A 15,125-nucleotide genomic window follows, 5' to 3' on the forward strand; every position below is an offset into this window, starting at 1 on the left:
ACTCAGGGGCTGAAGTCAAAGAGGGGGTTTAGGGGGCTGGGAGGAAGGAGTGTTGAGCTGAGCACGGGAGGGGGGAGGAGGGAGGGGTTCCTTCCTTCCCAGCCTGGGGTGTAAGTGTGTGTGTGTGGAGGGGGGGCGATCTGGGGACTCAGGGATGTAAAGGGGGGGATAATTCATCAGAGGGAGGTCGGGACGTACCATGGAGCCCAGTGGAGGGAGGGGGCAGAGGACATGGTCATCGAGGGGAGCCCCCGCCCCCTTGGCCGAAGCCTGGGGCTAGGGTTGGAGGGAGAAGTGGAACTGGGCTGGCGGGTGGAGGTGGGGGGAAGGGAGGGAGGCGGTGTGCTCCTTCCATCCCATCCCCCCCCCCCCAAACCCGGACTTCCGAGGGGGTGGGTGTTAGAGGAGAGGTTAGGCTTGGAGCGGGCGACGAGGGGGCCCCTCCCTTGCACCTCCCCCCCCCGACTTGGTCGCGCCCGAAGTGTAACACTTTCTCTTTGTCGGAGGAGCTCTTCTCTTGTTTCCTGTGCTGTGGCTCCGGTTGCAGCGGCGGCGCCGGTGGCAGCCCTGGCGGACGCGGGAGCGATGGCAGCGGCCGACATAGCTCGCCAGGTGGTGAGTGCGGGCTTTGGATTGCCAGCGCCAAGGGGAATTGGTGGTGGTGGTGAGGGGATTGGGGACGAACGGGGGGGGGGACTTCATCGCCAACCCGCGTGCAAGGAGGCAGTGGGCAGCCTTAAAGATCTGAGGCTTGGAAGGACTTTGGTTTCGGGGTTGGGGGGGTAGGTCAATGACTAGTTCCCCTTACCCCCACTCCCTTGGCTTGATCGGTGTGTGTGTGGGGGGGGACTCTTGGCAAAAAGCCTGCAGGCGGCAGCTGAACTTGCGTGGCCCTAGCCCGCTGCAGTAGGCGCCGCTGCCGCCTCCTTTGCTGCAGCTGCGGTCGCGCTGCTGGCTGGGGCGTTGCCGAATGAATGGCCGCACAAGCCGCTGAGTCCTGGGGTCCCTGGCCGGCCCCCGCTCCGACCTTGCTGCGCCCCCCCGGCACACTACTGCCTGCTGGGACTCATGCTAGCTGTGGCTAAGGGGCGAGGGGCAGGGGCTAGCCTGGGGCAGAGGGATGAGGGGGGCGGGGAAGTGACTGGCTGGAGTAGGGTTTCTCCATATGCATTGCATATGTGACTGCGTCTGTGTATGTGTTAGCCGTGTGTGCTTGTATATGTGCACGCGTGCGCTTTCGTGCCTTCCCCCGACCAGGCAGATGTGGCTCCTGGCCTTCTATCTATGACCCTAGATGAATCGATCTGTTTGTATAGAGACAGAGGTGTGCTTACTTCTTGAGTTGTGCATTGGTACGTCCGAATGCGACTGCAGCAGCTTGTGCTCTGTGCCAAGGGGTCCCCTGTGTGCCTCTGTGTGTGAGGGTGCAGTTCAGTGGCTTGTACTTCCATGGCTGCATATTTGGGCACGTTTCTGAGTGGGCCTGGGGGGGGGGGTGTCTGTCTCCAGTGTGTGTTCAGGGTAGCTGGGCTTGTTTACCAAAACCTGTGGAGCTGGCTTCTTTCTGTGGGGACTCAGGAAAATAAGTGTGAGACTTAAAATGCAGTACTGACTCTTTTTTTTTTCCTTTTTGTTGGCTTAAACTCTGGTTAAAACAAAACAAAACAAAAAAGCAACCCAAAACCCCAACAACAAACAACTCCCCCCCCCCAAAACCCCTTCATTTTAGAAACTGAAACTGAAGTTTTCCAGAGTGGGACTTACAGAGAAATCAAGTGACCCCATACTCCTCTTTTTTTTTTTTGACCAGAAGTTTGCTTGCAAAGGGAGAAGTTGATTCCATTTGCAGGGAATAATCTAGCTCCTTATCTATGGATATCTGGGATTTTTAAAAGCCCATCAGCATCCTGAGTTCATGAGTAGAACAGGTAGAGTAAATTCCCCTACACCAAATACGACTTGATGAAAATCTCTGAACCACACAAAAATGTTGCTAAACCTCATAGCTTATTTAGAGAAATAGTCCATACAATGCAATTCCAGTGGGGGGAAATGCCTGTAGGTATTTGCCGTAATCAACATTGATTTTCAAGATCTGAGTCCAAAATCTGACATTCATTTTCTCTACAGGACAGAGAAATGTAGTCCATTCCCTCTCCCACATTGGAAGGAAGGTGAAGATCGTTTCTTTGCAATCATCCCATCCCCTGTGCACCTAACACAGAACTCTGTAGGCAGTCCTAGTGAGGAAGGTTATGATGAATAAGTTAGGAGATAGTGCTCTCTGATGATGGAATTTAAGAGAATTCTCTTTCCCCCAAGATTGGCACTGTAATATATGTTGTTTTAGTGTTTAGAGGGCAACCAGAGTGCTTTTTTTATTCTTTGTTATGTACATTTTACAGATGGCATAATTAAGTAGAGAAATTACCCCCCTGGGTCACACTTGCTCTATTCTTAGTGACCAAAAATGGCACTAATGATTTTTTTTCTTGTTAGATAATGAATTTGCATTGATCGATACATACACTCTCACCACACTCCTTTTGCCTGGATTAGGATTGCAGGGCAGATGTTGTTAAAAGAACATTCCAGAAGGTTATTTCACTTCAAACACAACTAAGGCAACCCAGGGAGCTCTTTTGTTCTGCAAAATGGGGAGCAGGGGATGGAAGGCCTCTTGGTTTGCTTTGCTTGGTTCCACTTTGCTCTGGCTGCCTTCAGCCATGTTGTATACTGAAGTACATAATTGCAATGGCAGATTCTGGAGCCGAAAAAGCAGCCCAAGCACTTGAGACCTTGTTATTGTGATAAATGGGTTTCTGGGAAAACTGACGTCACTCTTCATGCTTCCATTTCCCCCCACCCCCACCCCCCAGCCAGTGAAGATCTTATTTATATGTCAATTGTCTCTGCTTTGCATCTGCAAGAAGTTGTAATTTACTGGCAGAAGTAGGGATAGACTCAGGAGACCTTGGGTGGCTGGTTACTGCTGGTTTCTTGTATCTAGGTTGTGAGAAAATTATAAGTCTGGAATCTTAGCTACTCAGGAGGCTGAGATCTCAGGAGCGTGGTTTGAAGGCAGCCCAGGCAGAAAAGTCTGTGAGATTCTTATCTCCCATTAACCACCAAGAGTCCAAAGTGGAGATGTGGCTCAGAGTACTAGCCTTGAGCGGAAAAGACTAGGGACAGTGTGGAAGTCCAGAGTTCAAGCATCAGTTCTCTCTGTCTGTCTGTCTGACACACACACACACACACACACACACACACACACGCACACGCACACACACACACACACACACACACACACGAATAAGCCTGATGGTTACAGGGCTTGAATTCATGGCCTGGGCACTACCCCTGAGCTTTTTTGCTAAAGGCTAAGCACTCTACCATTTTGATCCACAGCTCCACTTCTGGTTTTCTGGTGGTTAATTGGAGACAAGAGTCTCACAGACTTTTCTGCCATGGCTGGCTTTGAACCATGATCCTGAATAGCTAGGATTATAGGCATGAGCCACCAGTGCCCAGCAGGGGTGACGTCTTAATAAGCACTGAGATAGAGTATCATGCCAATAGTGCCTTCATGTGTGTGTGTTTGGTTTTTCTTTTTCTAGAGTCAGTTGAGGGTCACTGTGCCTAAATATCCTTAGTGCTTTAACAGGTCTGGAGTGCTTGGGGAAGGTCTGTATTTGGGCAAGTGTGCATCTTGGAATTTGTTCTTGTATGCATAATTCAATGCCTTCCCCTATGAATGGATACCACAAACCATTCTGTATGACAACATTATTTCTCCACTGCGTCCATGACTGACTCATGTATCCAAGTCTGCGGCTAGCCTTTGTCATCTAGACCAAAAAAGTAGTAGACAAAGTTCATCGCTTTTCAGCTTCTAGCCTATTTGGAGAGACAAATTGGGGACACAGTGGGACAATTAGAGAATTTGAGAAGATCCTTGGAGTTTTTACCCCAAATTTCTTTTCTTTTCTTTCTTTTTTGTCCAAGACAGGGACTGTAACCTCTCAGTATCTATAGATTTTGCTCATTGCCTAGTGCTCTACCAACTGAGCCATGCCTCCAACTCCTAACCCAAACTTCTAATAGTGCCTTGGGCTGCTACTTACTCTGTACTCTGGGAAGTTAACATGATTCATCTGAGGTAACAGCGAGGCACAGGGCAGAACTTCAAAAACCTGTAACTTCTACCTCTTACATTAGGAAGTTTCTCTCAGTTTTCAGCTTGGGGATTCAGCCATTAAATGCTGGCCTACAGAAAGCACAATCTGGTTGATTATTTTTAGAACCAATCCCAGGATTGGCAGTGGCACTCTAGGGCGTGGTCAATGCTAGCTCTCTCAAGTTTTCCATGAAAGAATTTGTGGGAGCTAATTTTACCCTATGAACTTGGGAGGGCTGCTTAAGTCTTGCTATTAAATGGCAGCTTTTAAAATTTTTTGTAAATGTGTGTGTGTGTGTGTGTGTGTGTGTGTGTGTGTGTGTGTGTGTGTGTGTGTGTGTGTGTGTGTGTGTGTGTGTGTGTGTGTGTGTGTGTGTGTGTGTGTGTGTGTGTGTGTGTGTGTGTGTGTGTGTGTGTGTGTGTGTTCTAGGCTTGAACTCAGGGCCTGGGTGCTATTCCTGAACTTTTTTGCTCAATCTAGCATTCCACCACTTGAGCTACAGCTCCACTTCTGGCTTTTTTGTAATTTATTGGAGATGGGTGTCTCACAGACTTTCTGGCCCTGGCTGGCTTTGAACCGTGATCCTCAGATCTCAGCCTCCTGAGGAGCTAAGATTACAGGCATGAGCTACCAACGCCCATTTTTTGGGGGGGGGGTAAATTTTTGAGTCAGGGTTTTGCTCTGAAACCACGGCTGGTCTTGAACTCCAGATCCTCTTACCTTAGCCTCTTGGTGGTGTATACCAATATGCTTGATGGCTTTAACTCTTCTCAAAGCTTCTGGCTGAGGTGGTCCCCTACTCACTAGGAGAGAAAACAAAATGCCAGTACTGTATTCACCTAGAGCTCTAATGGGACTATAGCACTGAGGAAAGTGTCCATGGCCCTAAGTATTAAAATTTTGTTGAATCCAAGTCAGGTATAGGGCAATCACTATACAAATTTCCAACTAGTCTACATGTTTGAGATTTGACAAAACAAAATTGGAGGAGCATTTCAGTTCCCCCCAAATGCACGTAGTCCTTTCCCTGAAAGAGTTTTCAGACTATTGATAGACACAGACACCATTAGATCATATTTATCATGGTGCTAAGTCCACACAGGGTAGCTATTGCCTGCCATGAGATTTCATTACTAGTGGTCCTAATTCAGCAGTTGATGAGGACTATGACAAGAAAGGCTTCTGGAGAGCTATAACACAAGAGGGAACAATTCATCTGTTCATTCACCCTTGATTATTTTCATTCATTCCTTTAACATTTATTTATTGGGCACCGATCCTGCCAGGTCCTGTGCCAAGGCCTGGCAATGTAATAGTGATTAAGGTACACAGGAACTCTTACCCTCTCAGAACTTCCAGGTAAAGGCAGGAATAAGCCTTGTTTCCTCTTCACAATCAAAATCCTGGAAATGAGAGCTTTGGCAGTGTGCTTATTACAAACCGCATCACAGTCCAGTGATTTGTCTGCACAGTGTAATGAGATTTTGAACTACCGTCATATGTATAGCATTTGTTTTGTGGCATCTCTGTTGTAAATTTTCTCTTGAAATTACTGGCTATGTTGCCCGGTATTGGCCCCTTCCCTTCGTGTGCTCTTGGAAGGGAATAAATCCATTGCATTGATCTGTGCAAAACTAATTAGCAAGGAATATTCCTTGGAAAAGGATTCTCCAAAAATGAAACAGGACTGATTTCTAGACTTTCCTGGATTTCCTTTCCTTTCCTTTTCTTTCCTTTTTTCCTTTCCTTTCCTTCCTTCCTTCCTTCCTTCCTTCCTTCCTTCCTTCCTTCCTTCCTTCCTTCCTTCCTTCCTTCCTTCCTTCCTTCCTTCCTCTCTCTCTTTTTTTCTTTCTTTCTTTTTCTTTCTTTCTTTCTTGCTTGCTTGCTTTTTTGTTGGTTGTGGGGCTTGAACTCTGGGCCTGGGCTCTGTCTCTAAGCTCTTCAACTCAACAGTGCCACTTCCAGTTTTCAGGTGTTTTCTGGAGTAGCTAGGATTATAGATGTGAGCCACTGGCGCCTGGCACTTGCCCGGATTTCTGAATTATCTAAGCCATGATTTAATATTGTTATTATTATTAAGGAGAAGCAGAAGGGTTATAACTCCACAAGTCGACTAATAGGTAATTTTTTTGTTTGGACACTGTCACCCCCTCTTTGACTTTCTCCTCAGTCCCCTCCAGTCCCAGCCCACAACAAGTTGCAAAGTTCATGGTTTACTTTTTTTTTTTTTTTCTCTCCAGTCATGGGGCTTGGATGCTGTCTCTGAGCTCTTTTGTTCAAGGCTAGCGCTCTACCACTTTGAGCCACATCGTCACTTCCGGTTTTCTGGTGGTTAATTGGAAATAAGAGTCTCAAAGGGACTTTCCTGCCTAGGCTGGCGTTGAACTGTGATCCTCAGATCTCAGCCTCCTGAGTAGCTAGGATTACTGGCATGAGCCACCAGCACCTGGCTTATTTTAATATTTGTGTGAACAATTGAGAAAGGGCTTTGAGTTGCATATATATTAAAAGGAAAAGGGAGGAAAGGGAAAGGGGTGGAGAAAGGAAGGGAAGAAGGAAGGAGAAAGAGAAAGCAAAGGAAAAGAAAACCATGGAGAGATGTAACATGTTTCTTTAAATTATCTCACAGTGCTTTCATCTGTATGATTTCACCTTCCCTGACAGCTTCCTGGACAAATATTATTCTCTTCATTTTAATGTGTGCAGGGAGACTAAGTGACTTAATCCAAAATTTTACTGCTGGTCAGTAGATGAGATAATGGAACACCTACCAGATGATACAGATTCCCTGTTTGAAAACTCTCACCTTTCCAAGATGTTTATGAGACATTGAAATCCTAACATGCCCCTCTTCTCACCCCTGTCAGCATACTCACAGGAATCAGAGAAGGGTTCACATGCTACTTTGGACATTCTGATAGATTCACCTTAAAATCTAAGATAACACAGTCATGGCTTGTGTGGGTTTTCTTTTTCTTTCTTCCTCTCCATATTACTTTAAATAAAAATCTTGGAGCCACCCGCCATGTAATGATGGATTATTTTAAGTAACAACTGGGGGGGGGCAGAATAAATTAGAAACAGACCCTTCTTCCTCAGTTTGGCAGCTTCTGCTGCTGGGATTTGAAATCATGGGTTTCTCTGCTGCCTGCACAGAGGAAGGAGGCCACGTGCTCAGGAGGGTGAAAAATCATGTTAGCCTCTTCTCCAGTGTCTTCTCCTTAGAGACAGCCATCTGCTGAACGATGCAGCGCCCTTTCTGCTGGCCCTGGCGAGGGGTTATTTGTGTGACCAAGGGGCAATCTGTAGGCCTTCTCAGGGAAGGCCTCAGGGTTCTGGGTTCCCCTCCCAGGGACCTCTCTGACCCCTACCTAAGGCCCTGGGGTAACAGGAGCTGAGCACTGCTTTCACAGTCCTGATGAAGTGTGAGATGGTGTTCGATTTCCTCCCACAGCAAAGGCCCCAATTCTGAACACTGGCTGATGTACAGGCAGGAACTGTTTTTTTTTTTTTTTTTTCTTTCTCTTTCATATCCCCTTTAAATAAGACCAGATGGAGGCAGGGGCAAATTCAGGCTCCCCAGAGGGCAATTGGGCATTCACCCAGAGGCCTATGGGAAAACCTAATTTTTTTTTTTTCCTTTTTCTTTTTAAGACATTAGAGGTTAACAATGGCCAGAAGACCAGAACACCTAGAAAACTCCATTGGGAGTGCCTGGCTTGAGGGAGAGTGTATGTGGCTTTTGTGGGAAAGTTGGCCCACCCTTAAGCAGGGGTCAGACCTGGGTTGAGATGGAGATATTTAACCTAGACAATGGCTTGTTGAGTTAGGTAGGGTTGTTAGCCTGGGACTCTTGAGTGGAGCTGGGCAGCTGGCCAGGCTGAGGCTTAGGCCAGAGAGAGAAGAGAGGAAAAGAGAAAGAAGAGTGGGGGAAGAGAGAGATGAGAAGGAACACTGGCCTTTCAGCAGCATCAGCTACCTCAGTTGCCTTCCAACTGGTCAGAGCCACCTTAGTGAGCTTCCAGGCCATGGTCCTTTGACCTTTCTTCTTCCTGACCATCAGGAATACCAAGTCCTGGATTTTTTTTCCCCTTATCTGTCCTGAGGCTTGAACTGTATACCTGCGACCTATCCCTGAGCTCCTTTTGCTCAAGGCTAGCGCTACAGCGCCACGTCCGGTTTTCTGATGATTAATTGGAGATGAGTCTCCTGGACCTGCTTGCGCTCGATTCTCAGATCTCAGCCTCCTAAGTAGCTAGGAGTACAGGTGTGAGCCACCAGTGGCAGGCTTGTCATGGAATTTTCATTCGCAGAAAGAAATACATCCACCACTGCAGTCAGTGTTGCCATCAGAGTGAGAGTCTGCTTTCCCAGTGGCCTTGCACCTAACACCACCATTCTCTGCCACTCTGAGTCAGACAAGTCACTTCCTTTCTCTGAGTCTCTGGTTCCCCTTTTGTAAAAGAAGAAAAAAGAAAAAGAGAAAGACCGTGTTGTTGGATCAGGTGATCTTCCAAGGTGTTGGTGGCTCTGAATTTATGTGGGTCTTAGGGTTTCTTCTCTAAGCTAATTTCTTTTAGGTTCTAGCAGCTTCTGCTTCCCAGTGAAGTGCCAGAATTAAGCTCCGCCCCTTCCCTCCTCTGACTTTTTGAGCTGGGAGGAGAAAGCTGGAGAGAAAGCCGGGCTATGCTTTGGGCTCAGTAGGGTCTCCATAAGTGGAATGGAAACAACCCTTCAGCCATTGCCTGTGGTGTGGGTATATATAGCTATTGCCTTCCAGATAGGTACACAACAGCTCAGTATTTGTCTATGGATCCCACTTTAAATATACTAGGAGAGCTGGCTATTTAATGCATTCCTGCTGTGAATTCTTTTATAGAATGAAAAGCCATGCTGGAACTGAACTTCTGTATTGAAATCAGTTAGGCCATTTCCCTTGTATGGTGTGAACTGTCTTCCTTGTGCTTCGTCTAGGTCCTCGAAACTCATCTCCACTGACGGACAATTCTGAGGGTGCTTGGAGGGTGCTGTCAGCTTTGTCAGGCCTGATTTCTCCTTAAAATGGCCCCCAAATTTCTCTGAAGGCAGCAGATGAGTCAGTTGTCTCAGGACTTTTCTCTGTGTGTTTCAGAGCATGTGATTTGTCTTCTAGTTTCCATGAATCTTTATAAGTTATACTGTATAATGCATGTTATATATATATTAATATTACATGTGAAATCAGTTATAACAAGGAGAATAATAGGGTTTTTATTGGGTTATTGGCAAAATAAATGTGCCTTATATATAATGGAACTGCCCAAAAGCTAAATGCCCTTCTTAACTAAATTTTCTGGTTATTTGTATGTAAAGCACCTTTTGGTTGTAGTTGAAGATTTTCGTCAAATATCTGAGGCTACTTTCTACCTAAGAAAGTATCCTCAGCCGGGCGCTGGTGGCTCACGCCTGTAATCCTAGCTACTCAGGAGGCTGAGATCTGAGGATCCTGGTTCAAAGCCAGCCCGGGCAGGAGAGACCGTGCGACTCTTATCTCCAATAAACCACCAGAAAACCGGAAGTGGTGCTGTAGCTCAAGTGGTAGAGCCGCTGGCCTTGACCTGAAGAGCTGAGGGACAGCGCCCAGGCCCAGAGTTCAAGCCCCATGACTGACCAAAAAAAAAAAAAAGAAAGTATCCTCACAGACTTAAAAAATATTAATTTATGGCTTAGTACCAGTGGCTCATGCCTGTAATCCTTGCTACTCTGGAGGTTGAGATCTGAGGATTGCAGTTTGAAGCCAGCCCAGGCAGAAAAGTCCGTGAGACTCATCTCCAATTAAGCCCCCCAAAAGCCAGAAATGGAGCTGTGGCTCAAGTGATAGAACACTAGCCTTAAGCAGAAAAGCTCATGGACAGTACCCTTGCCCTGAGTTCAAGCCCCAGGACTAAGTCTCCTCTCTCTCTCTCTTTCTCTCTCTCTCTCTCTCTCTCTCTGTCTCTGTCTCTCTCTCTGTCTCGTCTCTGTCTCTCTTTCTCTCTCTCGCGCACACACACACACACACACACACACACACACACGCAATATTTTTTCCATGCGTACTGTAGAAATTTTGGAAAACTGAAAAACAGTATGACGTATCATAAGCTACTTTCTACGCCAAACTTAGCACTGTCACTATTCCTACTCCCTACCTACCAGAGATGCTTCTGTGTATGTAGGTTTTTTTTTCTTTGCATGTTATTAAACATTCTTAGAAAATATTTTCCATTAGCTGCTTAATATTTCATCAGGTATCCTTGAACTGACGAATTGGAGCTTTGTGGTGTCTCAGACATCAATCAGTATTCAGGGCCTGAATGGGGATGGAGAAAGAGAAGGTGTGAGGGAATGGACTCATCATTAAGCTTCTGCGGGGACGCTGAAGAACATTCCACTTCAGTGTTTCTGTTTTTTTCCTTTTGTGTGTGTGTTGGTTTTAGGACTTGAATTCAGGGCCTGGGTGCTGTCCCTGAGCTCTTTTTTTTTTTTTTGGGTCCCGTCCTGGAGCCTGAACTCTGGGCCTGGGCACTGTCCCTCAGCTCTTCAGCTCAAGGCTAGCGCTCTACCACCTGAGCCACAGCGCCACTTCCTGCTTTTTTCTTTTTGCTTATGTGGTGCTAAGGAATCGAACCCAGGGCTTCAGGCATGCAAGGCAAGTGCTCTACCACTGAGCCACCTTCCCAGCCCGTCCCTGAGCTCTTTTTGCTCAAGCCGAACACTCTACCACCTTGGGCCACAGCACCACTTCTAGTTTTTGAGTAGTTAACTGGAGGGACTTTTCTGCTCAGGCTGGCTTTGAACTGTGATCATCAGATCTAAGCCTCCCATGTAGCTAGGATTACAGGCCTAAGGCACTAGTGTCCAGCTTGTCCCTTAGCTTTTTAACTCAAGGTTGACACTTGAGCCTTTCTCTTCACTTTTGGTGCTTAATTGGACATGAATCTCATGGCCTTTACCTGCTTAGGCTGACTTTGAACCATGATCCTCAAAACTCAGCCTCTTGAGTATGTAAGATTACAGGCAGAAGCCATCAGTGCCCAGCTCGGTTTAGTGTTTCTGTCCTTTGTTACCACTTGGATGCAAAAGGCCGGAGGGGAAAGTCAGTGGTGGGTCATGTGTTCCTGACATTTTGTTCTTATTGTTCAGGATGACAGTTACTAACTTAGCTACCTTGGCTTTAAAGGGAGGCAGGAAATTCTCCCTGGACACAGACAGATCCTCAATTCCTTATGGTCTCAAATCCCACTTGCTGTCTCTAGCAGGGATGTCAGATGAGAGGCAGCATAGAGTGTGAGACAGCAGTTACCTATTTGGTTACTTTATTTTCTGGAATCACAGCAGTGAGAAGAAGATACACAGCTGGAAGTGCCGTAACTCTTTTTTCTTAATAGGAATATCCAATTAAAAAACGCAGTTGGTATGTTCTCAAGGGAGGAGGCGGAAGAGGAGAGCAGAGTTTTTGCCTGTGATGTGAAAGGTGGTATAACGTATTTGAAAACCACATGTGGCTACAGATGAGGAGCAAACAGGAAATGGAATTGGGGAGGGGGGGGAGGATTTTGTCATTACTCAGGGGCCCTCTCATTTTGCCTTTGAAAGTTCCTCATCATGGCTCACACTTGCAATCCTAGCTACTCAAGGAGGCTGAAATTTCCAGGTAGGAAAGTCTGTAAGAGTCCTATCTTCAATTAGTCACCAAACAGCCCAAAATGGAGCTGTGGCTCAAGTGGTAGAGTGCTACCCTTGAGCAAAAAGGCTCAAGGACTACACCCAGGTCCTGAGTTCAAGCTCTTCTCAACCCCTGGCATCCTAATTACTCCTGCTATAAAGCCAAGTGAGCTAGAACAGGCCTTTCTTTTATTAATTACACAGGTGATATGGGAATACATTCATGCTATAAAAGAACCAAGCATTATGAAAGCGAGCTGACAGCTCTCCTGGACTGGGCCCTCACTTCCATTCCTTTCCCCTGATGTAGTTGGTTTGGCAAGTGTCATTTTGGTAATGTCTATGCATTGTATTTTTGTGTGCTGATACACATACAGGCTTTTTGTACCTATATTGCCTCAGATTCTGCATCTTGTTCTCCAACTTCTTTTTATTTACTTTTGTGTGCCAGTGCTAGGGGTTAAACTGAGGGCTTAGGCACTGTCCTCTAGCTTTTTCTTTCAAGGTTGACACTCTACCACCTGAGCCACAGCTCCACTTCCAGCTTTTTGGAGGTTAATTAGAGATAAGCATCTCATGCAATTTCCTGCTTGGGTCAGCTTTGAATTGCACTTCTCAGATCTCAGGCTCCTGAGAAGTTAGGATAATAGGTCTGAGCCACTGGCACCTGGCTCTATCCTTGATAGGCACCTGGTAGGCACCTGGCTTGAATTCAGGGCCTGGGTGCTGTCCCTGAGCTTTTCTACTCAAGGCTAGTGCTCTACCACTTTGAGGCACAGAACCATGACCAGTTTTCTGGTGGTTAATTGGAGATAAGTGTTTCATGGACTTTCCTGCCTGGGCTGGCTTTAACCTTGATCCTCAGATCTCAGTCTCCTGTGTAGTTAGGATTACAGGTATGAGCCACCCGGCACCTGACTTCTATTATTCTTCTGTATGGCTACACAATGTTCCAGAACATGCCCTGTACCATAATTTAGTAAAATATTTTTCTGTTGTCAGACATTTCCAGTTTTTCAGTGTTATAAACAATGCTGTAATAAATTTCGTTGTATATAGATCTTTGTACAGAATGGGAGGTTTTGTAAAATAGACTGAAAGAGGAGGTTTCAGGGTTATAGGAGCCATGCAATTTACAATTTTGGTGACTGGCCTTTCTGGCATCTGTGTTTAAGCTTTGCACATGGCCCTGACTGTTACTCAAGATGACAGTGGAAGGTTTCATTGTTGGACGTGCTGGGCCAAGCTGCCAGTTCCATCTCCCCTTGTGCACATTGTAGTCAAGGAAACATTCAATTAAGTGCAATTAAAGTAATCAGGACTTCAATTAATCAGGAGGACGGGGAAAGAGATAAGGTGGCAGAGGCTTAGTGAGACAGTAGGAAAGACACTTCTAAAGTCAGTATGCTTTCAGTGCAATGTTTTTGTCTATTGCTACAAATTTACCTCTGAACAATGAAGGCTAATATTCACAATGAAGACCTTAACTAAGATTCATCAAGCCCGGTGCTGGTAACTCATGCCTGTAATCTTAGCTACTCAGGAGGCTGAGATCTGAGGATTGTGGTTCAAAGCCAGGGGCAGGAAAGTCCATGAGACTCATCTCCAATTAACCACCAGAAAACCAGAAGTGGCGCTGTGGCTCAGGTGGTAGAGCCCTTGCCTTGAGCTAAAGAGCTGAGGGAAAGATTAATCAAAACACAACCAAGGTGCCTGCTAGACAGGATCTCCTAAAGCAGGAACTGTACTTTTTTTGTTGTTGTTGGTCATGGGGCTTGAGCTCTGGGCCTGGGCACTGTCCCCCAGCTCTTCAGCTCAAGGCTAATGCTCTACCACTTGAGCCATAGCACCACTTCCGGCTTTTTTCTGCTTATGTGGTGCTGAGGAATCGAACCCAAGGCTTCATGCATGCATGCAAGGCAAAGCACTCTACCACTGAGCCACCTTCCCAGCCCGAACTGTACATTTTTGAAACTTAACTATCACGATTGAGATTAAACAAACAAAAAAAAAAGGTTGTGAGGCTTGAACTCAAGGCCTGGGCACTGTCCCTGCACTTTTCTGCTCAAGGGTAGCATTCTACCACTTTGAGCCATAGCACCACTTCCTGTTTCTGGTGGTTATTTGTAGAGAAGAGTCTCATGGGGGACTTTCATGCCCAGGGTGGCTTTGAACCGTGATTCTCAGATCTCAGCCTCCTGAGTAGCTAAGATTATAGGCTTGAGCCAACAGCACCTAGTTTTGGATTGAGATTAAAAAAAAAAAGTTTGCTGCTTAAATATTAACAAGGAAAACAAAACAAACCATTAAGCCATGTTACTGTGGCTCAAACATGTAATCTTAGCTACTTAGGAGGAGGCTTAGTTCTGAGAATTACAGTTTGAAGCTAGCTTGGGCAGGAAAGTCCATGAGACTCTTCAATTAACTACCAAAAAGCCAGAAGTGGATCTGTGGCTCAAAGTGCTAGAGTGCTAGCCTTGAGCAAAAGTGTTCATGGACAGAGCCCAGGTCCTAAATTCAAGCCCTAGTACCAGCACACAAAAAAGGAAAAGAAAGGGCATGAGGCCCTGGGTTCGATTCCTCAGCACAACATAACCAGAAAAAGCCAGAGGTGGCGCTGTGGCTCAAGTGGTAGAGCACTAGCCTTGAGCTGAAGAGCTGAAAGACAGCGCCCAGGCCCAGAGTTCAAGCCCCACAACCGGCAAAAAAAAAAAAAAAAAAAAAAGGAAAAGAAAAAGAAAGGAAAGGCTATATGGCCAATAAAAATAAGAATTGATTTATACTTTATTACTCAAGAAAACACCCTTCTGTATTGTGTCAGATTAAGTCAGATTATGAAAAGGAATATAGAGGAATATCCCTGTCCTTTTAAATAAAGGTGTATAGACTGGAGGGAGATACATATAAATATTAAATGATTATCCCTGGAGAATAATATGGGTGATTTTATTTTTAAAAATAATTTCTGTATGAGAATTTTTGCAATGGAGCTTGATTATTTCTATAAAATATAAAGCCTACCAGGTGTTAGCAGCTCTCCCTTGTAATCCTAGCTATGCAAGAGGCTGAGATCTGAGGATCTTGGTTTGAAGCCAACTTGAGCAGGAAAGTCCAGGAGACGGTTAGCTCCAATTAACCAACAAAAAGCCAGAAGTAGAGCTTTTGGCTCAAGTGTCAGAGCACCACCCTTGAGAGAAAAAGCTAAGGGGCAACACCCAGGTAGTGTGCATATACAACACACACACACACACACACACACAC

At 45.9% G+C, this 15,125-nt stretch overlaps 1 protein-coding gene across 5 annotated transcripts in view; it reads left to right on the forward strand.

Moving 5' to 3' along the window:
* The first annotated feature begins 368 nt into the window (after positions 1-368).
* The window catches only part of Septin6 (septin 6), an 85,660-nt gene continuing 70,903 nt past the window's right edge, over positions 369-15,125 (forward strand). For 4 of the 5 annotated variants that reach the window (XM_070039826.1, XM_070039824.1, XM_070039825.1 and 1 more), the window contains exon 1: positions 370-615. In XM_070039826.1, coding sequence (XP_069895927.1) covers positions 586-615 — 30 coding nt within the window. In that variant the 5' untranslated portion in view covers positions 370-585. Of the gene's footprint in view, positions 616-15,125 lie in introns of all 5 variants that reach the window. The other variant, XM_070039822.1, reaches the window with a different exon arrangement.

Source organism: Dipodomys merriami, unplaced genomic scaffold (assembly GCF_024711535.1).
Source record: "Dipodomys merriami isolate MVZ:Mamm:240054 unplaced genomic scaffold, mDipMer1.0.p SCAF_3, whole genome shotgun sequence".
In the NCBI taxonomy this organism is placed as follows: Eukaryota; Metazoa; Chordata; class Mammalia; order Rodentia; family Heteromyidae; genus Dipodomys; species Dipodomys merriami.